The 26,029-nt window shown below is 52.1% G+C and overlaps 2 protein-coding genes across 4 annotated transcripts; both read right to left on the bottom strand.

The window, feature by feature from the left end:
• Positions 1–5,786: 5,786 nt before the first annotated feature.
• Positions 5,787–18,872, bottom strand: LOC149331427 (GTPase-activating protein skywalker-like). Of its 3 annotated transcripts, XM_089555495.1 has the most exons (11): positions 18,252–18,872; positions 16,376–16,534; positions 14,775–15,026; positions 13,151–13,267; positions 12,946–13,056; positions 11,376–11,469; positions 10,504–10,566; positions 9,500–9,618; positions 8,481–8,729; positions 7,241–7,596; positions 5,787–6,027 (listed from the first exon to the last, which is right to left on the bottom strand). In XM_089555495.1, exons 1-11 carry the CDS (start codon positions 18,396–18,398, stop codon positions 5,892–5,894), a joined length of 1,803 nt encoding a protein of 600 aa, XP_089411621.1. In that variant the 5' UTR covers positions 18,399–18,872; the 3' UTR covers positions 5,787–5,891. The 3 variants fall into 3 exon arrangements, with proteins under 3 accessions (XP_089411621.1, XP_089411622.1, XP_089411623.1); XM_089555496.1 differs by lacking the exon at positions 8,481–8,729; XM_089555497.1 differs by lacking the exons at positions 11,376–11,469; positions 18,252–18,872 and having other exon boundaries at positions 16,376–16,542.
• A 1,872-nt stretch (positions 18,873–20,744) lies between these two features.
• Positions 20,745–25,080, bottom strand: LOC149331426 (neprilysin-2-like). Its single transcript, XM_089555494.1, has 2 exons — positions 22,931–25,080; positions 20,745–21,274 (listed from the first exon to the last, which is right to left on the bottom strand). The coding sequence occupies exons 1-2, from the start codon at positions 24,985–24,987 to the stop codon at positions 20,746–20,748; spliced, it is 2,586 nt and encodes an 861-aa protein (XP_089411620.1). The 5' UTR covers positions 24,988–25,080; the 3' UTR covers position 20,745.
• Positions 25,081–26,029: the final 949 nt, after the last annotated feature.

Below are 26,029 nucleotides of genomic sequence, written 5' to 3'. Positions count from 1 at the left end.
GGAGTAGCTCTGCCAGTGAAATGTTGTGTTATATTAATGGAAATGGGTGAGTGGTTATGATCAGTACAGCACAGTGGTTGAGTCATGTGTCTGCAAACTCTTTTTCGTTAGGCTGTATGGCACATCAGAACTTCCATGATTATCAACGCAACAAACATTGTCACGTTGGTAATCAGCGGCTGAAGGTCAACAGCGGGTCAACAGACGTGCACTTCCAGATCACTTTCACTTTCACACACACACTTCCTCTTCTTCTTGAGAGGCGCTTCCGTCTGCACGAGCGCCGGCGTCAATATTTGGAACCTTTTATTCCCTACCATTTATTTTCTACTTAGTCCCTTTGTATTGGCTGTTTCCAGCAGAAGAAAACCGAATGAAAAAAAAAATGGCTCTAAGGGTTTGCCTGTGACAGGAACGTAGTACCGTAGTGCAGACACGAGCCCATGACAAGCAAACCGTCCATCTTCGACCTCGAGGCACAAAGGGCCTTGGTTACGAGAGCTCGGGCAGCAGCTTCAGCAAACGGAGTCCCGGACTGAGGACCCGACCATCCCCGCCCTTGCCCGAAAACCATTTCTACAATTGTACTACTACTATTATGACAAGCAAATGCTTCAGCGCTTAGAACTATCGGGCAGGGTGGCGTGTTATTCAAACTCTTTAGTGAAGAGCATGCACATGTGCCGACAAATATGAAACTCGTCAGCGTCAATACTTGTCGATGTACTGAGGTGTCATTAAACACAGACAAACCTGTTGTTTCACATGGTCGCAGTGAACGACCGTGGAAGCTGTAATGATGCAAACATGGCAAATAGTTTTCGGAGCTATCACGTGTAATCACGCTCTCTCAGAGCATTCTGCTCGCTTACAGCCAGCGTAGAAATCGCAACGCATCCAGCATGGTCACAGGTAGTGAGAAGGGACCGTGCCAGCAGCGATGAGTAAAAGCCCGTTAAAAAAAAAAACAAATCTTGAAACTGTGTGTTATCTGTCCAACCAGGGCAAAGCGAGCAGCGCACGCTTCACCCTCGCCGTGCACCCCCTCCTGCCCCCCACCCAGAACTGCGCGCCTGCCGTAGCAAACAGAGAAAGCGGCCCCTACTGCCAAACGCCGCAGGTAATCAGCTAGTACGGCGCAAGCAGGAAAAAAGTCACAGCTGCAAGCGTGAAAGGACGCGCACGCGCACTGCGATGTCTCGACACCAGAAGCGCAACGTCAGACGGCGCGGCGATGCAGTTTTACTTGATTCCGGCCGCCTCTCGCGTGCCCCGACTTATTTTGCCGCCGGGTGTACAGGTGCAGTCAAAAGTAAATGGAAGGCGCGACAGCGTGGCAAACCATGTCTCAGCGCTTTCTAACGCCGGCTCTGGAAACTGCTTAGCTCGGTCGCCAGGAAGCCGCGCGCGCTATCAGCAGACCCTTGTATCGAGCGTACGGCCATCACTTTCGGCGGCTCGAACGGATGCTTGTTGCTTTTCAAATGTGACACCCCGGATTTCACGGGCGCTGCCTGCGATGAGTTTGAAGAGCGATTTGCGCCGTTTGAAAATAGTCAGCATCTGGCCCATGCTCCTTGTGGCGGCGAGCGAACGCTGCTATCATCGGCGTGTTTTGATTGCTTAGTGATGATGACGCATTTAGCGGCAATCTCGCAGCGAGCGCGCAGCGCGAGATAGCAGCGCCGCGGTGCGGCCCCGCAGCCGCTCCTGCCGTCGAAGCCGTGGTCTCTCCACTTTTGCGCACGATAGTACATGCACGGCCGCTAGATACAAAGCGCAAACCTCGCTTTGCGCTTTGCATCAAGCGGCCGTGGTACATGTGACAACCTTGTCGCCTACCGTATCCGCCAGAAGTTCCTGTATGTCTGACGCTGTTGTAGACGGGTCCAGGCGAGAAACACCCTGCTTAGAATAGGTTTTTCTTTGCCGCTAATTTGGAGGCTACATCATGCACGGACTGCTTAGCTGCGCCAAACGTCGCTCGAGGCCGAGATGGCTGGCTCACCGCTTTTGGCTGGCGTGGCAGATGAGTACGTTGGTGCTGAGCAGGAGGCTTCGGTGGGGGGTGCAGAATTTGTCGCAGCCAGCGTTGTCGCCACAAGAGACGCGTAGTTACGGGATTCCGAAGACTCGGAGAGCGAGCACTCACTGCGGTTGGCGGTAGTACGAACCAGAACAGATGCACTTAGGCCATTCACAGCCTCACGCGGGAGCACACTGTCGGCTCGAAGCTGTCGCACACCATCGGCCAACATGTACAGTCGCGGTCAAAAATACACGGCCCACGGCTCCGGCGCAAGAAGCGGCTGCGGGGCCGCTCCGCTTCGCTGCTATCTCCGTCGGGCGCTCGCTGCGAGGGTGCAAAGAGTGACGACAAAGCTTTGCCCACCCTCTCTCCTGGGCACGTCACACGACTGATAAATTTCAAGTGCGTCGTTCAGCTGCTTCACGGCTGAGCATGGCTGAGCTCAGTACGAAAGGGGGCTCTGCAATTCGTGCTGCGTGTGACTTACGGCGCCGCGCCAGCGCCTGCTCGACTATCTCGTTTTCCCTATGTGCAGACCAGCTACGGGAGGCGCGCATTCGGCAGAGCGCGTGGCGCGTGCTGCTGCGAAATGTCCGAGCTCAGTTTGCATTCCATATTTGCGCGCGCCTCGTGTCCGTGTACGCCGTGCTCCAGTGCCCGGCGCTTGGGAGGTTGGCACACGTTCGTTCAGGCAGTGAGTGACTGAATAAACAAAGAAACGTGAGAGCAGTCCTCCGTCAACGACCCTTGCGGCCTTCACTTGCTGCTACAACTAGACACCGCTTTATAGCCTACTGTATTTCTCTCAACGCGGCAAAAGTTTTCTTTGGGCGGATGAATTCAGGAAGTTTATAGATACAAGGCGGCTGGAGCTGGCTCAAGACCAAGTAATTGGAAAATTATGGAAGGGACATTTGTTGTACAGTGGGCATAGTCAGGATGACTATGATGATGGTTTCTGGTCCGAATCACCATCGCTAGTTGCGGGTGATTGCTGAGAAAGCAGCGAAACAATTTAATGTTAATTTACCAACAGTGTTTTGCACTCGCTTTTCTGGACCTGATCCCGCATAAAATACACATTCAAATCAGTGCGCTGTAGTGTGTGGCCAGCCCTATGAACAGCTGGAAGCTAAGCGCTCGTTCCTTTAAAATCGTGTGTTCAAAGTTACAAAAAATCAAAGCACGCTCCGGCTGCAACTGAATGTGCTAATACACAACCAGGAACAAAACAGGGCTTCACCGAGTTCACAGACGGGGGTCTTGACGCGACAGTACCTTGTTCTGCCGTAAGCGCTCTAAAGCCCGTGCGCCGTGCACCACGGCTCGCCATTCATGGGCGCGCAGTACATACGAGAGCGAAGCAGCATCGAGGCGGCAACAGTAAACCGCGCGCGCTCACCTTCAGTACGGCAAAGTAGAGGCGCGCTGAGGCAAAGTAGAGGCGCGCTGAGGCAAAGTGGAGGCGCGCTCCTTCGTACTGACCGTCAGGCGCGAAACAGCTGAATGGCGCACTTGAAGTTCATCAGTCGTTTCACGTGCCCAAAAGAGCGCGAGGGCGAAGTTTTATCGCCACCCGATGCATCCTCGCAGTAAGAGCCCGACGGAGAGAGCAGCGCCGCGATGCGGCCCGACAGCCGCTCCTTGCGCCGGAGCCGTGGGCCGCCGGAGCCGTGGGTGCTTCGTGTCGTCTGCTACAGCACGGAAGCGTGCTGTAGCAGACGACACGAAGCATCGCCTGCAGTCTGCTGTGCGCATGCGCCACATTGTTTCGATGCGCGACCGCGCCGGATGCGCTGACGCTCCGCGGAGCGCGGGCACGCTTCGCCGTGTTCGCACATATTTTGAAGGACCCTGTACATTCGACTAGCCATTTTTTGCATCACCCGAAGAACACACGATGAAGCACTGAAGTCTTGAAGATCCAGGGAAGGGCGAAGTGCCTCGGGGGGCGTTTCCGTGCCGCCGGCTCTGCAGATAAGCCCTGTCGACGAAGGATCGCGCCGCTTCACGCAGTGAACACATTTGTAACTTGCTGGTCCCGGATTCCACGAGGATATTGTATTCCTCGGCCTGTATGTCGATGCATTTGCAGTGAAAACGTTGCTTGCAGGACACGCACGGCAAAAACTGCTGCCTACCACGAATGGGCTGGGAGCAGCTCGCACATGCGTCTACCTCGGGCGTCATATTTCCACAAATTTCGCCCGGCTCACCCCCGGAATTTGACCTTGGCCGATTTGAACCAAAATCGATGTCCAACCCTAATTCAGCGTGCCCGACACAATGGCGACCTCCAAATTTCGCCAGGATCAGGGAACAAACGCGGGTTAATGACATCCTAGTCGAAATAAAGAGGAAGTGGGCTTGGGCAGGGCATGCAATGCGAAGGCACGATAACCGCTGGTCCTTAAGGGTAACTGAGTGAATTCCAAGAGAAGGCAAGTGTAGCAGGGGGCGGCAGTAAGTTAGGTGGGCGGATGAGATTAAGAAGTTTGCGGGGGTAGGGTGGCCACAGCTGGCAAAAGACGGGGCTAACTGGAGAGACATGGGAGAGGCCTTTGCCCAGCAGTAGTAGTAGTCAGGCTGATGACGATGATTTCCGAACATTGGGTCAGGCCCACCCCCGAAATCTCAACCAGGCCGATTTCGACCAAAATTAATGTCCAATCATAATTGACCATGCCCGACCTCCAAATTTGTCCCGGGCCATTGCCGAAAGCCATTGCCAAGCTTAAACATGCTAAACCGACCGACCGCTCGACAAACTAGGTTCAACCGTTGGTTCAACCTGCCTAACCTTTTGGTATCAATAAACATTTTCTCCTCCTCACCTGCCTTGAAATGAGCCTCTCATGGTGCTGAACGAATATGACGTCGGTATTGAAGAAATCGCTAACTATAGCGCCAGAAACTGGCCGCCCAGAATGCCGGGACGCCTTTGTCTAGTGATAATATGAGCAAGGTCATTCATGCTGCTTGAAAGAAAAGAAAAAGGATGGGCGCAATTCAGGCGAGGTGCAGCGCTTGTGTCCGTCATTTATTTTCAGTTAACGCGCGCTTGGCGCAGTAAATTTTGCGAAGATTGAGATTCGGCACGAACAAAAAGGTCGCAACAAGAAGCTATAGTCACACATTTCGAAGGCAGCATTATTTTTTGAGCCACAGAAAACGTGCGTTCTTTGTACCTTTGCACGATTTTTGCATACAAACAACAAAAAAAAAACACGAGAATTGGTTGAGGTGGCACTGACAAGAAACGTTGTGTATTGTTTAAACTTCTCGCGACACGCCCGCTCCATGGCTCCATCAACGAATCAATAAGTAGAAAGTATCGCAGTAATCTGCAAATGATGGCTGTGCAACTCAGAGGCATTGCGTTATCCAGGAGCCCCTCGTAAGTGCCTATTAATCGTCTGCTGCCGCATAGCAAGTATCCCACCATGAGTACGGACAGAGAAAGATAGCACGCGAATTCGAATGCACCAGTGAGGATGCGCCTAGTATAAATCATTTTAAATTAAAAACAACCAAATGCGTAACATGACATCTGCCATGTGCATCGCAAAACGTAAGCACGGCCCGCCTGGCGTGCCTTAATTCCTTGCACGTGAAACACGGAAGGTTTTGTTGAAAGCACCTCGCTTCAAAGTCTGTGTCATCTGAGGCACCTTACAGTCAGCGCAGTTCAACGGGCAGCGATCATTCATGGCGGACTACTCCGCAACTTGGATGAATCTGATGAGCGAATGATGGGCGAGAGCAATGCCTGTTGCGAGCCTTTTGACGGAAGGCCAGCGAAGGAAATCGCTGGAGCCCAATTCGCGGGCTGTCGATTGGCACCGGCAGCTGAGTCCCGAGGTCAGTTGAAGCCGATGACCTCCAGGATGCGGACGACAAAGTCCTTGTGGCTGCCAAGCGGGCTGTTGTCGAACGTGTCGCAGTGTTCGGTGCGGCCCTTTTCCAGAGACCCGTCGATGTACAACCCCATGCCGTTCCTGCAGAAACAGAGGTCATGGCTTCTGACAAGAAGCAGAGCCCGAGAGTTCACTCTCTCACCCGGGGCGATGAGGTCACAAAGACAGCACCTTCCGAGAGACCTGGACGCATTTTGACGCGCAGACTATACAGACCCGAATGACAACACCAGAGACGACACAACTTCATTGGCCCCCAGAATGTTCCATTCTCGTTAGTCAGAAGGTGATCACGTGATTGTGGAGTGTTGCCACCATTTAAATTTTCTGTCCCCACAGACACACTGCAGTTGCTCCTCTTCCTTCTCCTTCTCCCCATCCCCAGTGCAGAGTAGCAGGCCAGATATCAATCATTCTGGCCGACCTCTTTGCCTTCGTTTCATTAAATTTATCTATCTACCTAGGAGGCGATCAGCCCTGCTAAACATCTCTGGACATTTATATCACAAGACTCGAGTCCTTAGCATAGTCGAGAGGGAATGGGTACAAATTTCGACCATGCGCGAATTGCGATATAGACTAAGAGCGTACGTTGTTGGGCTAGTCGGTCAATCATGGTGAATACAAGGGGGAAAAAATACAAGGGGGGGGGGGGGGGGGGGGCGAGTGACCTCTGATTCTGCGCTTGTTATCTTCTTGTCCTTGTCTTTTTGTGCGCAGTACCCCCCCCCCCCCCCCCCCCCTTGCGATATAGACGACTTTTGAAAGTGCCCGCTATATGTACCGATTCCAACGCGACATGGATCACGAATGCCGCCAAAGAGCGACATCCATACGCGTTCACCGGTTCCCTTTAATATTTCACCCCACTGTACTTCAACAGTGTCCCAGTCATCGGCTGACTTGTGGGTCTTGGGGCATGCAGTCCTATTTGTGCATCGTACTTTTTTTTTTTTGATGGAGTCAAAAAGGGGGCTTTTCATTGTTTTCCCAGAGAACATTTCTCGCTGGAGAGCCCCCCCCCCCCCCCCCCCCCCCCCCCCCCCCCCCCCCTCCCCACCTTTAATGATATCAGCTACGAAGCTACGGTTCGAAATTTGGACCCCTGATACTGTGGGGAGTTTCCAGACTGTAGAATCACTCTGTCACTGTGACTGTGACACCGTGTGTGTGCGCGAGTCACTGTGAGCTCTGACATCAGCTAAAGGCAGTGCCCTTCACGGTGGGAGTTCTGCAAGCGGTACTAGCTGTCACGGGGCCCTTGGTATAATAAGATCGCCATAACTGCCCGTACCCGGCGCCGATCTGGATCATGCGCTGGTTGGCCGTGAGGAAGAGCTTGCAGGAGTGGGGCACGTCCTGCGACGAGTTGACGCCGACCCAGGCGAAGCGCTTGGGCTCCGGCACGAAGGTGAAGAGGAACGTCTCGCCCGTGCCGAAGTAGGTCTGCCTGCGCTCCTGCCACTTGGTGGAGCAGTAGGCGCCGAAGCGCTCCTCGCGCGTCGTCAGCACCACCAGCACGGTCGGCTCCCAGGTCTCGGAGCGCACGTAGAAGTTGGTCAGGCTGCTGCCGTGCTCGTTGGTCGAGTAGATCAGCTCCGGCTGCAGCATGGCGATGCGAGGCGGCAGCCAGTTCCACAAGACGGCCATCTGCGCAGAGCAGTCACACACCGTGCATGAGGGGAAGGATTTGTAGTCGCCATCATACGTGTTCTGTTCTACGAAGAGGGTCGGAGGGAGGTGGTTAAGTATGTCTGGTCAGCCTGTAATGCTCCAGGACATCGTAGTAAGAAAGGAGTGGGGCAGCGCAGGAGTGATCTGAGGAAGGGGGTACTCGGAGGAGAAGGTCGCCAGCGTGTCGGCGAGCAGCTTCATTGCCGTTGATCAAATGGTGCCCCGAGGTCAAGATCAGATGTAAGAACCCTATGCATTAAAGTTGTGCACAGGTTCCGGGGGCCGACTGAGCCTATTTGCGGCGCATGAGATCGCGGCATGCCGCTTAAGATGGCTTTTCGCTTGGTAGCCGCTGCCAAAGTCTTCTTCAGCCAGGGAGGGCTCGGATGTGCCTACGAAAGCACTGTAGACTAAAGTGCCATCCGACTTCGATATACCGTGATAGTTATTTTGCAGTCTATGGGTCCTGCTGCATCACAAAGTGTGTTGGGGGTGGTATACGTATCCCATGTGCGCGAGATGTTCTGTTAGGGCCTGTGGCATGGAGTGGCTGAACTGAGGGTTCATATGCCAAGGAAGTGGTCGGATGACTATAGACCACTAAGCTCTCGCCGCAGCCAGCACGGCTCGTGTTAAACTGCACCACACTCTCGCGCTCTGCATTGGAGAGCGTCGTCTTCACCAACTTGCATCTGCTCCGTCCCGCGGCACTGCCTGTTCGTCGTCGTCTTATACGCAGCACAAATCCGTACATCCTCTCTAGTTTTTCCAGGACGCTTCCTCAGCAGTCAATGCCCAACACTGCACCGGTTCTGCGGCACTGACCAAAGGCATCCGCAGAGGTGGCGCGTCGGTCGCACCTGTTGGGCGCTGAGCACCTCGGAGCGGAAGTTGGAGACGGGCACGATGCCCGGCGACATGGCGCGCGAGGCGGCGTTGAACCTGCCGTCCTTGACGGAGAGGCAGGACGAGGCCACCTGCAGGTAGCTGCCGGAGGGGCTCGCCGTGACACCGGTCTCCGTGGCCGAGCGCAGCCGGCCGCTGGCGCTGCTCTTCACGACAGCCTCGGACTTGAGCAGCTGGTCGTTGAGCACCTTGGCGCTGACGCCCTGCGCGCGAGTGCATGCTACAACTCGGGGTATCGGCGCAATGCAGTTTGACGCAAAACTGACCGCAATCCATAGACAAAGTGCACAAGGAAGCAAGGCTAAAGGTCTCTACAGACAGTCTACAGACGGGAAATTCGTATAAAGTTAATACTGAAAGGACATACGTCTACGGCCTGCCTGATGCTAATGTGAGAAAAAAAGTCGTGCAGGAGCAGTAAGCCAATGAACAGCTTGAGAAAAACAGCGCTTGCAGACAAAGGACCAGAACGAAAAGGACACACAACTGCGCTGTTAATGAACTTGAGCAAGGTGTGTTGCTGGGCGAGTTGGTTGGGGTACATCTTGAGAAAAACAGCGCTTGCAGACAAAGGACCAGAACGAGGACACACAACTGCGCTGCGTCCCTCTCGTTCTGGTCCTTTGTCTGCAAGCGCTGTTTTTCTCAAGATGTACCCCAACCAACTCGCCCAGCAACACACCTTGCCCAATGAACAGCCTGGCTTCATAATCGCTCTGGGCTCAGAGAGCAGCGGCGAGCGCCGCAGCACAAGTGTTCCGTATAGTCGGGTGCAACTCATCACTAAGCAGCTCCCTGGCGGTCTGTTTTTATAACCCCTAACTCCCAACCTCGAGCGCATCCCAGGGTCGGCACACATTCGGCCGATAAATGATTAGCTCCAGAGGTCTTCGCCTGTCCTGCCTGATTGCCCACAACCACAACGTAACGGCACAATATCTGACGATGTGTATATACGCGATGCAGCACGTACCTGTATGTTGTAGGCTGTCTTGAGGAACTTGTCCACGTCGAAAGGCATGTCCCGGCAGAACACTATGATGCGGTCCAGGAATCTCCCCGTGTCCGGAGTCTGGTCTCCCGAACAGCCGCCTGGTACAGGTATGCCATACGCTATACATTTCTGCTAAATGCCGAACAGAACCGAGGTCGCTGTGATGTGAGGCTTGATCGGCCCCGCGCACGCATTTCTGCCGCAGCTAGTTACCCCGTATTGCATAAAATGCAAATTTGTATGTCTCTTTCAGAGTACATTAGCCTTCGACAGGCTATAGTTGTCATAACTGCATTCTGGCGTTCAGCAGTGTGTTTCATGATTTGTAAGTTGTGGGAGCACAGTTTCTTCAAGAACGTGTCTTAATCCTGAACTGAAAACTTAGCTTGTCATTTTTCCCGCGGAGTTGAAACTGATCAATACAAATAAGAAGTAACAAACAGAAATTAGTAGTGAGGAGTGCTCACAAGTGAAATCTAAGGTTTAACAAAATCGAGTCTGGTCGGGTAGCATGTTCATTTCAACAGAAAAAAGGAAACGACAACCAACGGTTTGGGTCAAAGCAGACGGCACGGAAGTCATTCAGTTTGAAGCCGAAATGTCCGCATTCTTTTTACCCAAAGCATTGGTCCGCGCTTCATTTCTTTTTTTCTGTTGAAATGGTCTCACGTGCATAAGGGAATTTTTTGCGGCACGCGCTCAGCGTCTAGTACAATTAAAAGAACAAAATTACAGCGGATGTATGCAGTGGTTCAAAACTATCAGACGACGATTACAGGTGCTCAGATTGGTCACTTCCCATATACAGTGCCTGCTGTAAACTGTGCTGCATGTTTCAGCATAACACGCCAAAGAAAATCATGCCCGCCAACCAGGCGGTCAGTGCGAAGCATCTCCACAAATCCTGCAGCCATCACAAAAGGGGCGCGAACACCTTTCTGCACTGGGACCCACGAAGGAAGGCCTATAAGCAAAGCTCTCACCTTTTCCCTTGCCTTTCTTTCCGCTGAATACCCGTGCCATGAACGATTCGGCGGGGAATTCGCCTGAAAGAAGGCAACGGAGGCACGACAAGCAGATGTACACACACTCTGCGCGCAGTAAAGTATGTGCCGAGACGTAGTTGTGGTTTCGCGGATTTTAATTACAGCATCAGCATCCAGCGTAACAGAAACCGCGATGACGTCACAACTCTCTGCCGTCGCATATCACGTGATGCATGAAGAGCACCAATCATAACGCGTCAAATCCATCATCGTCATATGTCGCTGTTGGCTAGGTGCATTGAATATAAACAATTCGCCCCCACTGGCCTATTTCGGAGTAAGGCGATGGGGCGCAGGTTATCAATGTATGGAACAATGGGGCATGAATCTGTAATGCGCGTCCCAACGCGCAAAACAATGGCGTTGTTCAATTCTCCGCCAGCTATTCCTTATAAAAATGGTCCATAGACAGTCTATAGACCTTTTAGACTCTATTTCCTTCTATAGATTTTTGTCTAATCATAGTCTATAGACTCTATAGAAAAAAGCCTCCTAAAAGTGTACGGCCATAAATCTATAGATTGCCTATAGACTGTATATAGGATTTGTATTGCCTAAAGACTGTTCTGTAGGGTTTGTCTATAGATAGTCTATAAATTTTTAGACAGAAGTCTACGGACAGTCTGTAGACTGTCTAAATAAATTTTTGCAAGGGATGGCACCATTCGTCGCGAGAACCCCAGCACAGTAACACCGAACATTCGAGGGGAGCACTCGTCATCGGAGCACTGTGCCCTCGACCCTGTTCTGGACATCACAGCCTGTCTCTAAAGCAGTGTGTTTAAGTCGGCCTCTCCCTTTCCACTCACTGGCGTGCTCCTGGACGAAGAGGATGAGGATGGCCATGGCGATGCGGTACAGGGCCCGCACGCCCTCAATCAGGAAGCAGTCCATGGCGCGCACCTGCGGGGGTTCGCAGAGAACGAGGCCCTCAATTCTTCCAAGCTTATTTCAAGCTTATTCGCGGCACCACCCCCTAGGTACAGGGTGTTTAACGTCATGCAATACAACTGGTAAATTCAATAACGTTCAGTAAAATGTAATTAAATCATACTAAAACATATACGGTTGAAACAGCTGCCTGCCTCGCCGGATAAGTAACCCAACCTGAAAAACAATGTTCCGTAGCCATCGTAGAATTGCAGTGAGAATATTGCAGGCTATAATGCAAGAATAAACTAAACTAGGAATACAATACAAACTAGGTTAAACATGGTACATGTTTATGCCCTAAACCTTTTCGTTGCGGTTCTCCTCAAGGAGCTCCCACCGAGGCGCATGTATTTGAGGATATATTATTTATGCTCGTAAGTACTGCGTAGGTGCTCGCCTGGTATCCAGATGAGCTTGTACCCGTAATGGTGAGGTAGGCGTCCACTAAAGCTGATATATGTACTACAATGTCAGCTGTAAGAGGAACAGTTGTCTTTCACGACGTTCGACGCCCGCACAGGTGCGCCTACGCACATGAGTGGACAGACGCACAAAAATGGCGGACACAAGGAAGTCCAGACGCAGCTGCATAAGGCCTTTCATGCAATAAAGAAACTGCTCACCGAACGTTAACCTTTGTGGTAATGAGGATTTTTTTATGTGGGTAACTTTTTCAAGGCTGTAAGTTTTTCAAGCATGTATGTGTGAACATGATTTAATTACTTTTTCATTGAATATTGCTAAATATTATTGAATTTACTCGTATTGAATTAAATTGCCGTGCTCGTGCGAAATGCTCATGCCAGTTGGAGTGGCCAGTTGAAGACGACTTGCTGTTGTTCTAGTTGTTTTTGGTTCATTCTGGATTCAAAGATGCCAATAACATCGAGTCATCTTGTTTTTGGCGCCTCTAAAGCAGGAATGAGCTAGTCGAAGTGCTTGTAATTCTTGTGTTTATTTCGCTACAGTCTCATTAGCGCACACGTAATTGCTCTAGAGATGGGAGTAGCCAGATGTAGTAAGCAGTCATGGTGTTAGAGCATAGGGGGGTGGGGGTGGAGCGTGACGACGACGCCGTGATTTCGCAGAAAGTGTCCTCACATACAGCCACTGCATTCAAAATGTGCAATAAGTAAAGTAAAACACCCTGCATAACAACAGCGCTAGTATATACTTCAATGTATACGTGGCTACTTAGGACTCTGTTCGTGCAGTGAGGATGCACCGGCGAGCAGTTCCAAGAGAAGCAGAGCATAGCCAAGAGGTGGAAGAGGACTATAGGTGTGGAGTAGACAAGATATCGAAATATGCTGGAATATGGGGCGGCAGCGGCATCGAAACGGCCTTCACCTCATAGCACTTTAGGCCAAGCAACGGAAGGGCAAATAAAGAACTCCCGCCATAAAGGCGCCCTCGGTATCTGTTATATCCGTAGCCCATACGCACCATGTGGTAGAAGGGCAGCCCGCGGAAGATCCACAGCTGCCAGGTGCGGAATAACTTCTCCAGCTCGTCCTCCTGCTGGACCCTGCGCAGCAGCCGGGTGTAGGTCTTCTTCTGGACATGCAAGGCACAACACATGCTACGGTTAGGGAGAAGGCGCGCTGGCTCGAAGCCCCGCAGTTCCTCCTCCATGAGCAGGAACACCTACCGCCAGGCGCTTGGTGAGCTGCATGAGCGTGTGGGACGACGTGTCGTACATCAGCCGCGTCTGGCTCAGGTGGCGCACGATGGTACCCTCTATCAGGGCGCACACGCACTCGTACGTCTGCGAAAACGAGAAGCAGACGAACCACCTGGTGTGAAGCATCTATAGCACCAACGACAAAAAGGTCGGCGCAGTGACTGTCACCCCACCTGAACGGCATTCTGCGTGAAGAGACCGTTGATGGAAGCGGTGGAAGAAGGCAGAGATGAAAAGTTGCAAAAAGAAGAGGGATTTCGATCAAGTGGGGTTCTTTAACGTAAAACGACATCGCACAGCACACGGGCGGACGTGTTTCGTATTGCGCCTTAATCGAAATCCCGATATTTCGTGCTTCGCAGAGGAACGTCATTGCTATTGAGCCAGCTATAGGCGGATGTGATAACAATACATGCAAGACCTTCGCTTCTGGGGCGCCTTTATCGCTTGTCAGGAGGGAGTCGAACCCAGGGAGTAAAAACGCGCTAATTGAACGCATAGCCGTAGGGAAAGTCAGCTTCATGCTGCAGGCACACGTTAGATGATAACTCCTGTCCAGGGATGTGCTATGCTGAACTAAAATGCACAGTAGAGTGCTTAGTACGATAGGCAACGCTCAAGATGTGGTCCGAGCTCATCTGACGCAGCAAATAGTGCCAGGCAGCACTAAAGATCCATGCATTCATAGCTATTAATTGAAAGAGTTTTTTCCCTGCTGTCAGCGCACAAGTTTGATCTTCTGCGTCATGGCGCGCTCCTTGCACTATCAAGTGCAAACTGGTAGCAAACTCGGTCGTTTCCGGAGAGGTAACAGCACATAACTTTATATTCACGATCAGTGCGAAGGCGAACGGTTCAACATCAGCAGTTCAAGACAAATGAATGTTTCCTGATGTGGCGGGCTTTATACCAGTCCTATAAAATTGACGGTACAGGTTACTTGGCCAGCTGTGGTCATATATTTTGTCTCGCCTCTGCCGGAGTGCACTAACAGCCACTGTAGATTAAGCCTAAAGTCATCACCTTCACGTCGATGTACACGGCCGCCCACTTCCGATTTGAACACCATTCCGTGCGGCCAGCGTTCACATGGACTACTGCGCAGGCGCAGTGAGTCTCATAGGCGGGCGTTCTAGTTCTGCCGCCTGCTACAAAACGTCACTGCGCTTGCCTCGGCTTGTAGCAGCTGTTGCCGGCACACTGTACAGCTTGATGACTTAGATGCGAGGGAGGGGTTACGGGTGCGGTATTTAGCTCCCCTCCAAGGCAGCACTGCTTTACAGACGACAAACCCGTATCACCCGCCTATTGCTGTCACTGCACCTGCGCAGTAGTTCCCCAGGCGCCCGCGAGAGGCGCTCCGAGGAGCGCTGGCCGACATGGCGGGCCGCACGGAGTGGTGTTCAAGTTTGAAGCGGACAACCGTTACATGTTGCCACGAAAAAGTGCCCCGAAGCCACGCGAAGCCGCGGCTTGTCTGTGAGCGGCAAGTGGTCGCGAGTCGGCGGACCTGTTCCTCGGAGAGGTAGTGCAGCAGCAGGGAGGCGACGGGGTGCAGGATGGGGCAGTAGGTGATGAAGGGGTGGCTCACGGACACGATGAACAGCACCCGCTCGGCGCGTTGCTGTCCCTCGGCCGACAGCAGGTAGTCCTCGCAGAAGAGCGGATCGGCGAACGCCGGCAGCCCCATGGGCCAGAGGCCTCCGAGGGACTCCTTCACCGTGCCCTGGTAGAAGTCGTCCGGCACGCCGCCCTTGGAGTGGCCCTCGCACAGCTTCAGCCACAGCTCGCCCCGGTCCGGGTGGTCGATGGGCCAGTGCTGGGTCCGCACGATCGCCTTCGCCTGCGCACATGCGGCAATCGAACTATGCGTACTAGTCGAGAAGGCAAGTCCCACAAACCAAGGGCAACTCTTGGCCAGCTGGCAGCTCATGGCGAAAACTGCACCCCAGTGGCAATACCAGGTCCCAGGGATATCCGATTAATAGCCAAATATCCCAACACCTTTGAGTACTGGCGAGGGACGTCCGTGGCTAGTCCTTGTTTTGAATATCCTGACACGTTATCCGGGGGATGTCCCATTTGAATGATATTACGGACTTGAATCATGTCTCATTACGTTTGCATAATGCGCGACAAAGATGGCAAAGTGGACGCTTATATTTTTTTTTCTAGCAGAAGCCTGCCACATAGTTCACTCATTTTTTTTCACATGACCGAGCCGAAGATCGAACCAGGCGCCGAAAAGAGAACTCAAACGCTTTATGGCACATAAGCAACTGAGATCATGCGCCAAATACATGGTGTCATTTCTTTCAAAAATTTGGTGCCCTCAGTGACAGGGCTTGTCCGGAGAAGGAGTCCAAGGAGGCCAACAAATCAAATAAAAGACCACAGCCTTCTTCTCAGGCCTTAGAAAATGGACGAAGTGCATCACGAAATGCGTCAAAGCAGAGGATGAGAATTTTTAGAGTTTACAGTTCTTGTGATATTATAGTTTGCTGAAGACCGCCGCTTCTTTCAGGAAACTAAAAACAGATGAAATATCGACAAGTGGATTGAAAGAAGCTTAAGAATTTTGAGAACTGGAAGAGATTACAGGATTAGAAATTTATATAATACGCTGACGTAATCGCTGATTAGAGCCTCGACGATGTGCAACCTTCTCCTCACAGCCCTGTGTTGCTCCCAGAAGGTCGCTGATGACGTCATAGTAAGATAAGAATAAAAGCAGAGCGGTGATGATTCATTGTCCTGCCTCGCAGAGTGCCGCCAAGCCATGCACCGCGGGCTTTACCTTCAATGGCGTTTGCTTTCTCCTTTCGACCAAGAGTTCCTGCTTCGCATATGTGCCGCCATTATAGATGACGTCATCATGTGGCCTCCTTGATAGCCAGCGTCGCGAAGAGCAGAGAAGCAAGAGTGGTGTCGCGGCTTTATGCCAACATTTCAAACACTAGCGCAAGGAGACTTGGCGTGCTTCCCCTCCAGGTTTCACACATTCGATCCCATTATGCACGTGAAGTCTAAAACCTCTTAGTTACCCTTTAATGCCACTCAGTGCATGGCGCTATTATCTCTTGGGCGTGGATTAGGTGGTAGTTCGTCGTGATGCTATTGTTGCCCACTAGTAAAAGAAATCAACTCTAATGAAGAGTGCGTGGAGCCGTTTTGAAAGATATATTCCCTCACCTCCTTGATTTTCTGCTGCTTGATGAGCTGAATGGCATCGTTGTATACTTTCGTCACGGGCGTGGGAGAAGCAGGTATGGGCACGGGGAGTTTGGAAGCGTCGACAAACTCCTTCTTGAAGCATGCGGGCAGCGAAGCCATGGCCTGCTTGACTGCTGCCTGCAAGTGGCATGGCGTTGCATATCACTAATGCGAAAGTATTAAGATCCTATTCGGGAAAAAAATGTGTCCTCGTTAACAACATTCGCCTACTGGCAGGAGGGAAGTGACGCCACCAGACCATAAGGACGTCACTCCCTGTAAAGGCACCAACAGCTTCTGATTATGTCGTATTGCCAACCCATAAGGTAACTGGTGTCCCCGTGAATTTTTCCCAAGGTGTTAGGCCTAAGCATTTTCAGCGAAGTTGGTTCCGCTGGCGTCCTGTTAAGCCAGGTGCCGAGCTGATCGGCCCAGCGCCAACTCGCCCAAGCGCGCCCGGGCTTGTTCGGAGACAGCACGAACCGCCGCGAGGCAGTCTGAAGAGTCACCCTCCTGGCGGAGCAGGTGACAACTGTCGGTCAGCCACCGAGGGTATCAAAAAAAAAATTCCCAGGCTTAGCTTGGTTAAGCCAAGAATGCGTTGCATATTGCGCGGTCTTTTTGCGCGAGGTATTGCTTGGCGGCACTCGATTTTCTCAGCAGCTTTTCCTCCGTGACGTATGGATGGGTGAATGGATGGATAGGAGCGCCCCCTTTGAAACGGGGCGGTGGCAACCGCCACCATGCTCAGCCGTCCTTTTTTGTTTTTTTTTGTTTCTTTTTTCCCTTTTTCTTTTTTTTCTTTTTTTACGTGATTCGGTGACGTCACGTCACCACGTGACGTGACGTCACCAAATCACGTGACGTCACGTCACGTGGTTTGGTGGCTGCCTGGCCGCGCCCAAGGGCTGAACTGAGTGTTTGCAATATGCTACGCATAAGAACTGGAGGGGACACTCCTCCTTAAGCGCATGGCACGATAGCGCAATGGGTTAATTCTCATATGTGCAGAATGTCGTTCCCTACATTCATAGGTCACCGAGAGTCCCCATACCCCTCCTGGGTCACTGATACAGAGGGGTTAAGCGCTGCGCCGCTGCGCTGCGATGGCAGGCGCTCCCAGCGGTGGGCCTTGTGCGGCCCAGGTTGCCCTTCCCGAGCGACCAATCGTATAATTTAACTGCCACTAAGAGAAGGCCGGTAAGAAAAGGAAGATAAGAGAAGGCCGTAATTCTTAAAAGTAAGTCTGAGCGTTCAGCGCCACGGGGCTCGCCGTGGCAGGCATACAAACTACAAGCGTCTGTCCAAATGTCATCTATAGCTTGTGGCAACCACAGGATGAGTACCGCAATACGCCCTCCTGCACTGTGCGCTCTCCATGCATCACACCTTGTGATGGCATTGGAAAGTGTCTTTTTTGGTGAGGTTTAGGGAGACTTTGGTCTGGGAGTGGAGCCCTTAGTCCAGGGCCCCAACGACCCTAGTGACCACAGCAGCCCGGGTGACCAGCTGGCTCTGATCAACCGGGCCGGGCGACCGGAGGGTACGCTCCAAGCCTACATTCGGGACGAATGCCTGGCAGGCCCAGAGAGTGTTGTATAAAGTCGCATGCTCCCCGCATAACGGAAAATTTGCAGGGTAGAGGGTAGGGCAAATGCGGTGGTAGAGCATGAGGTTAGGGTAGTAGCCGGTGTGAAGTTATCGAAGGGAAGCGGACTCCTCATAGCAGAGGCGAGGGTGAGCTAGTGACCGTCAGCTTGTATATGTTCTGAAATGGGCGCCCGACGTCGCCAATACAACATGGCTACACCCTCCCCCCTCCTCCTCCACCCTGGGCAGCGCATCAGCCTCTCACCTCGGCAGGCAGAGTAGCCAACGAAGTAGCGGCACCCGCGCGAATTCCACGTCGATGCGAGGGCCAAGCGCCGTGTCCAGGCCGACCGGGGACGGCGGCGGGAGTGTGCAGAAGCTGGAGAGGGGAGCCCTGACTAGCTGCCAGCATACGCTGTGGACCAACCCGAAGGCGCTACTGCAGAGGACCAGGTTCTTCTTCTTCTTCAACCTCTGGTGGCGGCGCCTGCTGTCCACATCGTGCTCATTGCGGCGACGGGCCTCACGCCACGCCATGCGCGAGGTGGCGGTGTCCAATCCCGGGGCGCGGTACCCGGCCGGCATTCGCCGACTTGTGGCCACGCGCGATCTTGTGTACTGCGCATGCGCAAAGGTGCAGTGCAGCTTTCGCGTTCCGCCTCTTAAATGGCGGATTGGGACGCAGGGGAGGCGCCATAGTTAGACGGCGGCGAAATGCTAAAGAGCTCGTGTACTGCAGGATGTCGCGCAAGTTAAAGGGACCCTGAGGAGAAATGAAGGCTGGCCTGTGTCGATAAATTACGGCGTTTTAATGACAAAGAGCCCACTTTCATTGAAAGCGGTGATCGAATTTTCATGGAGGCGAAATTTTATAGAGGCCCGTGTACTGCGCGATGTCAGTGCACGTTAAAGAACCCCAGGTGGTCGAAATTTCCGATGCCCTGCACTACGGCATCTCTCATAGCCTGAGTCGCTTTGGGGCGTTAAATCCCTATAAACCATAAACCAAACCGTTGTAAAGTGACTAGCCCCGACGTCGTCATCTTCGTGATCTTTGTAAGCGAACTGCGCTGAACTTTACAGGCCAGAATGTCGGAACTGTGGAGGAATCGTGGACCTCTATCATAGGCGCCGCCGTGGTGAGTCAGTGGTTATGGCGCTCGGCTACTGACCCGAAAGATGCGGGTTCGATCCCGGCCGCGGCGTTCGAATTTCGATGGAGGCGAAATTCTAAAGGCCTGTGTTCTGTGCGCTGTCAGTGCACGTTAAAGAACCCCAGGGGGTCAAAATTTCCGGAGCCCTTCACTACGGCGTCTCTCATAGCCTGAGTCGCTTTGGGACGTTAAACCCCATGAACCAAACCAAACCTTTATCATATTCTACTGTCCAGCCAGAAAAACAGGGTCATGTCCCTCATCCCTTACCCATCGCCTAACCATTGGGACACCAGCTCAACACAGGCCACAAGTGCCGGAAGTGGCTCGTAAAAAGAGCCGTCGTAGCAGCTTCGACCAATGGAATCCTTAAATAGGGAATCCAACCGCGGGGTTCATATTCAACTTGATCAATAAACATTTTCAACAATAACCGCACAGGACACCCTTTCATCGAGGAGAAGACGACGAGCAACAAGAAAGAAGACGACTGTTCAAAAAAAGGTCAACAAAGTTTGCTCTGTTACTCCCATCCCTGAGGCTATGCTACACTGCCTTTCACTTCCAAACGCTGATCACAGAGCCCCTTTCGGCTTTGACGTTACGAGTTTGAATCGAGCGGCAGGGACAGAATGATCCATGCATAGAACGCTTTTTTAGGGCGAAAGCCTTCAATGGCTCATACTGTCGTCCGTTAGCAGAGGGTGTCACACCTTTGGCAGCATTTAACCCGTGTTAACTCTGGAACTAATAAAGATAGGAGAAAACGAATGGTTGCTTCAAGTAGAGGATGAAAAAACGAATCTAGAAGCCAAGTTCAATTACTGTAGATTAATTAATTATAGCCAAAAATGTCGACATTGCGTCGAAATAGCGTGGACGTCATATAGCCACGGGAACGGTGTGACGTCACATCTACCGGAAGTCGTCAAGGCAGTGAAAATTGTCAGTCTTGAAGGGTTGAAAGGAGCTACCGCTGTTCACACTCATCGAATCAGCGGCTTTCTTTCAGCTTTGCGGGGCATAAACTGCAGCTGTGTTACGTTGTGCAGGCTGTAGAACAGATCCAGATACGTTTGCCCGTGTCTGTATAATGGACTTGTAACGGACTTGTAGACGGAAAGCACCTGGTCTACTGAGGCCATACCCAAAACCTCAGGCATTGCTGTGTAGTCTCATGCGTGGCTTCTACATGGTTGCCCTCCGAGGCGATTCCCACCTTGGGCAGCATATTGATAGAATCGCGCGTGCTAATTTCCGAAAAGCATAAGCAGTTTTAAAAGGCGAGGCGCGATATGCAATGTTATTGTGCGATATGTCCGGATAACCTTTAATTGCAACTGTAAACGTAGCTATTTCTGTTACAAGCACCAGCCGTGTCGAGCTAATAACCCACTTAAACACTGTATACAAGTGTGCGTGAATATCTACGGCATAGGCGACTTAAAACGTTGGCAGCTGCATCAACTACTTCTGCCGCATAAACCACTGATTCGAACATTCCTAAGGATTTCACCTAACTAAGCTGTTTAAATGTGTGTATCTGCAGAGTTCCTGTTACGGCAATAAAAGGAACGCCGCAGCCCGTTCGGCGTCCCGGCCTGACTAATCCTTCTTGAGGACGTGGCACATTTGCGCGGAGAGCGCCATCTGGTCTCCTTCGCGGCAACCGAACGCCTCCGCGAACTCCTGGACGTGCCGCAGCGCGGCGTTGACGCGGTAGTGCGCGGGCATCCAGGCGCCGCGGTGTTCGGCGTAGACGGTGTCCGCGGACTCGCAGTTGTCCAACGCGTAGTAGAGGAAGAAGAGCGCGTCTGACGAGAAGTCAGGCAGGTCCTTGAAGCGGAAGTCCACCTTCCAGACACGCCGCACACTCAGGTGGTCCCTGAAGGCGCGGAAGCCAAGTTTGACTCCAGACGTGTGCTGGAGGAGGGCGCCACGGAGCTTGGCCGAGTCGACGGACACTGGGCCCCGCAGTGCGGCCGGAAGCACGCGCAGCTCTTTCTCGAAGCACGAGAGTAGCTCGTCCAGGCGCCTCAGCGTTTCGTCGGTGAACGCGAGAGGGGCGTCCCGCTCGTAGATGTTCTTGGGGAAGAGGAGATGCACCAGGGCGCGGTAGAGTCGGACGGCCACCCTGTGGGAAAGAGAACGGCGCGATGAAAGACGCGTAATTAATAGCCATCTCAAGCGCAGGACTCATCCTATAAAAAAAACTTACGTGGTACGAATAAAACTCTAGCAGTATTGCTAGGGCAAGAACCTTCACATACAGTCTTTGTCAAAAGTAACCAGGCTGCACGTTTTTCTTCTCAGTCGTATATTAAAGCTATTATGCCAGCCCTCAAGCTCTAAATATCTCTATGGTATAAGAAGAACCCCTGTTCTCACCTTCAAATAACTTTTGATCTTTAGGGAAGCCGTGAGAAGCAAACCATGGAGCCTGGTTACTTTTGGCAAAGACTGTACATCATTTTTGTAGCGTTATCCCGTATGGTATGTTTTTGTTTTTCCATAGATTTTTCAGTCCAAAATTTAGCCTAAAGGAAATCTTCAGTTTTCAGGCACATTGAGGACGAGAAATCTTATCGGTTGGAGAGTAAATAAACAAAGCATGAAACGGTATTCTTAATAGCTTTTATTTTTAACGCGTCGCTTTAGCTGGTGAAGACTGTCTGCTTTTCTAACAGGCCATTCCAGCATAAAGAATCGCGGAAAAGAAGGCATAATCATGCCCAAAAAGTAATACTTGAAAAATTACTGGACTATAACCTTCAGTATGTCCACGAACAATAAGGATTAAGGGAAACAATAGTGTAAAACTACAAAGGAGAAATGACAGGGATTTTGGCGGCTGAATTTTCAATTACACATGGAATGCTACTGCTTCTGGAAGATTTACTCTACAGGACGTACCGAATCTTATGGTACGAATGTTTGGTGGTGCTTACTGCAAAGCCTAGAAGTAATATCTTTTGTAGGCAACAGAGACAACGTCCTTGCTCTTATAGCGTTCTTTTCAGAAGGAACAGCATTTTCTTCTTGAGACTAATCGAACTCCCGTAACTCAAGCGTGTATGTTAAGACGGGACCACTAGAGGACGCTTGCTTTCACGGATTAATTTTTTTCTCTCTCTCTTAGCTCGACTTGCTTTAGACGCATAACTATACAGGGACTAAATATCGTTCCAGGATGCACGAAATTCAAGCGCCGCCTTTGCCACCAACAACATGAGCAACGTAATCTGACGTTAAGAGCGTGTCAGTGAAAGCGAGTTCGGCGTCGCGGCTAGCTTATGTTGCATGAACCAGAGCTGAAGGAAATAGAACGACGCGAACGAAACTGCTTTGACCATTGCTCAAAATCATAAGATTTGGACCTGAGTTTTGCATTCTTTTCGAAACAGCATGTCTTCGTATGTAGGTGTGACCAACTTTCCTTTGCATGAATGTCTCTGTAGCGTATACATCTACCGGCACTTGGCGCATACTATAAATTTAAAAAATGGTCAGATATAAAACCAGCGCCTGTCACTGACATGCCTGTTAGAGAATGGCCTGCAGGCTGCCGCTGGCGGATGTTATGATGTTCTTGTTAGCCGCGCACCCTGAAAGCCGGGCGCCGTGCTTGCCCTCGACTACTTCCAATAGAACTTCCAATAGAATCATGCACCTTCAGAACGTATCATATGAGAAGCCTTCTATGTTCTTCGTGCCACTGGCATCGCTACATTATGCGGCACTAGCACTAGCTCATTTTTCATTCGGACTCCTTGCCGTACAAGATGCCTACCTGGACAGGTGGAATGAGAACATGGTGGTGTTGCTCGCTACGGAAGTGTTGAAGAGCGCCATGGGCACGTGGACGGCCTGGCGCAGCACGTCATACTCCGGGATGGTGGCGAGCTCCGAGCGCGCCTCTCCTCTCAGCGCCAGCACTTCCTGCCCGGTCTTGAGCAGCAGCTGAAGCCTCTTCTGCTCCTGCAGCATGGACACCTGGTGAAAAAACCGCAGCGGGTGTTCGCTGCGCCGCGGGATCTCTTGCGGGGACGGTGCACACGGCTCCTGCCTTGAAGAGAACGCCACCATGCGGTTCCTCTTGAGCCGGTAGCGCACAATAAGAGCCGAGAGCTCGTTGATCCACGCCACCCGCTCCTGGTGCCGACTGAATGAGGACTCTAGGCGAGAGAGCCATTCGGTCAGAGGCAGATCACTGCGGGACATGCCGCGAAGCTTTACGGCAGCCTTCGCGAAGCATCCGGGAAGGACTTGCTGCACGGCAAGAAGGCAGAGTGCCTTCGTCTGAGAGACGTCGGGCAGCGTCCGCTCCAGGACGTCCTTGCCAAAGAGTTGCCTAAGGTTGGAGAACTTCTCCGGGAAAAAGGGCGCTGTCTTGACCAGCGCCATGAAGCCCAAGTAGTTAGCGACGGCATGAGGGGACAGTTCTTGCATAGCGGCTGGGAGGTGGTTGCGCAGGTAGTCGGCAGATTTGAGAACGACCTCAGTTGTGCCGTCGATAGTAACAATGCTGTTGAAGACTCCTTCGAGGAAGTTCTTGAAACCGGTGTCGAGTTCAATCAGCTTGATATTAGTGTAAACGAGAGGGCCAGTGTCGGGGCTGGCGGCTATCGCTGGAGACGAGGCGAGTCGGACGAAGACCCCCATGACGTCGTCCACTTCACTTTTGCCAACGGTCGCCGAAGCTGCAGCGAACCTACTCATCACCTCCGTGAGCGCGTCTCTGAAGAGCTTCGTCACGGCTGGCCTAGAAGCGTCGTTACAGGAAAAGACCAACTGGGGTTTACCGAGTTCGATAGCTGTGGCTTCGAGGACCTTGGGGCTAACACCGACACCGACTGTTGCTAACGCTGCAATATTTAGATCTCGTACAAGCTCACCCGCAAACAACCATGCTGTCGATTGTGTTATCGTTTTTGCTTTGAACACGGGCCACTCTTTTATAGCCCATGCTTGAAAGAGTTCTCGTGCCACGTTGACAACTGTGTCACCATCTTGGCCGATCTTGTCACGCCTCATGCAGTCTTCGTGCAGTGCTGCGGCTGTCTTAACATCCGCGTCAGGTACTCCTAGCAAGGTCGGCTCGATATCACTGGCAAACTTATCCTGCAGTAGCGTGTCCGTCGACAAGACGGCACCAGGTCCCTCGCCTGCTACTGGGTAAGCTTTCGCCCAACCTTCGCACACGTACTCATAAAAATTATCGCAGGGCTTCTTGCTTTTGCTAATAAGAGACTTCAAATACGCAGCTTCAGAATTACAAACATCGCTGGAGCAGTAATATGCCGTGAGATTGGGGTGGATGGTTGGCAAGATGCTGCTTGTCGTGTCGCCTTCGGGCTCTTTTTTGAGCGATAACACTAGGAGCAAGACAAGAAAGATTACCAGGAGGGCCAGTACGATGATGCAACATAGACGCGATGGACTCGCTCGGCTCTTAACGTAATGGTCCGGCGTCACACCTGGCTGAGCATTTTCTGGCGAGAGTTGGCCCTTTCTCTTCGCTGGTGACTCACCTTTATCTCCGATGAGTGGTTTTGTCATGCTCGATTCACCCTTCTTCGATTTTCTTGAACGACGTTTCACATCAGATGTGTGCATCTCTTTCTCGGTTGCTGCTCTCGCTTTTGCTTTAGCCTTAGCTCTGGCCTTCCTTCGTTCGTACTCCGATTCTGTTTCGTTCCGGTGCTTGTCGCACTTGTGAATCCCGCGAGCCTTATGCATTTCTTCGCTGCTAGTCTTGCGAATCGCATTCGCAGCTGTAAATTCCTTGGGTGGAGATGAGACCTGCGCAATTTGTCCAGGTGGCGCGGCCTGCTCTGCTATGGACATCAACGACGATCTTGACGGCGATCGATACCCTAAGATGTATGGCCTCGTAGCTACAGGCTCCGTGTCAACAGGTTTAACGGACGCTGGAGAAGTGGCAGGCACTGCCTTGGCATCATTGTCTTTTCCTGCTGGCTCTGCCTTTGTGGCAGTGGTTGGTTGAGATTGTGCCGCCGAAGCTGCAGGTGCCACTGAGTTTGACGCTAACAGTTTCTGCGACGTCTTCGCGTCTGGCGGCTGTGGTGACGCCGCAGCAGACGCTAATAAAGCAGCCCTGGTGCCAGTAGGGGACTCCGGGGACACTAGTGGTGACCGAAAAACTAGTGTGTGCGTTTTTACCAAGCTTTCTTCGTGCTCTGCCGTTTGCGTTTTGTTTGTTGCAAGCCGGGCCTGCTCCTCCGTAGTGAGATGTCGAGCGGCTGAACCTGCTTCTTCTTTATTAAGCTGCGGTGCTGTGGTAGTCTCCGGTGCCAAGAATGCCTTTGGTACCTCGGCAGCCTGGGGTGCTTTCTGAGCACTGAGTGTCTTTGAGGTATCTAATATGTGTGAAGAGACCCTTGGTCCACCGGTTTCCGGGTCTGCTTTTTTGGTGCCAGGTTGGAGCTGTGGCACTGTTGTAGGTTCCACGGCCTTTTTGGAGGAGACGAGTGCGAGTGGCGTATCAGCTACCCGTTGACGGGCTCGCGGTCCATATGAAATCGAGTAAAGGCGATATTTTGTCGACCCGTCGGCTGCAAGGGACAGAGGAGCCCCTCTGTCTGGTGCGACAGAGGTCGAATCCTCACGCGCGACTGACGGCAGATGTTCATTTCCAGTTGATGCTTTGGAATGCTCAGACGCGTTCAGATGCGCGTCTATCTTCTGTAGATCAGCGGTCTGCTTTTCAGGTGTTTGAAGTGATTCTTGAGGCTGCGCTTCTTTTGGCTTTGCCTGAGGCGCAGCCGGTTGCGGTGTGGCCCCTCCGGTCGACGGAAGACCTGTCTCCTGGGACACTTTGGCGGTAGGCGCCGTGGGTTGTGTTGTGGCTTGTTTTGCAGGCTCAGGG

The sequence above is a fragment of the Amblyomma mixtum genome, chromosome 8 (assembly GCF_055824585.1).
Source record: "Amblyomma mixtum isolate Tamu chromosome 8, ASM5582458v1, whole genome shotgun sequence".
NCBI lineage: Eukaryota > Metazoa > Arthropoda > Arachnida > Ixodida > Ixodidae > Amblyomma > Amblyomma mixtum.
Note: the sequence above shows the minus strand (reverse complement) of the source record. Positions and strands in the feature narration are given on the sequence as shown.

What these genes read in the sequence shown, in the direction of transcription:
- LOC149331427 (XM_089555495.1), bottom strand. Translation starts at nt 18,398, where the DNA reads ATGCTGGCAGCTAGTCAGGGCTCCCCTCTCCAGCTTCTGCACACTCCC. An exon ending in CTTCGTCCAGGAGCACGCCA is followed by an intron (nt 10,567 to 11,375) that starts GTGAGTGGAAAG and finishes GCCTTCTTTCAG; the next exon opens with GCGAATTCCCCGCCGAATCG. An exon ending in AGGTGCTCAGCGCCCAACAG is followed by an intron (nt 7,597 to 8,480) that starts GTGCGACCGACG and finishes TGCTCTGCGCAG; the next exon opens with ATGGCCGTCTTGTGGAACTG.
- LOC149331426 (XM_089555494.1), bottom strand. Translation starts at nt 24,987, where the DNA reads ATGTCCATAGCAGAGCAGGCCGCGCCACCTGGACAAATTGCGCAGGTC. An exon ending in TTCTCATTCCACCTGTCCAG is followed by an intron (nt 21,275 to 22,930) that starts GTAGGCATCTTG and finishes TCTTTCCCACAG; the next exon opens with GGTGGCCGTCCGACTCTACC.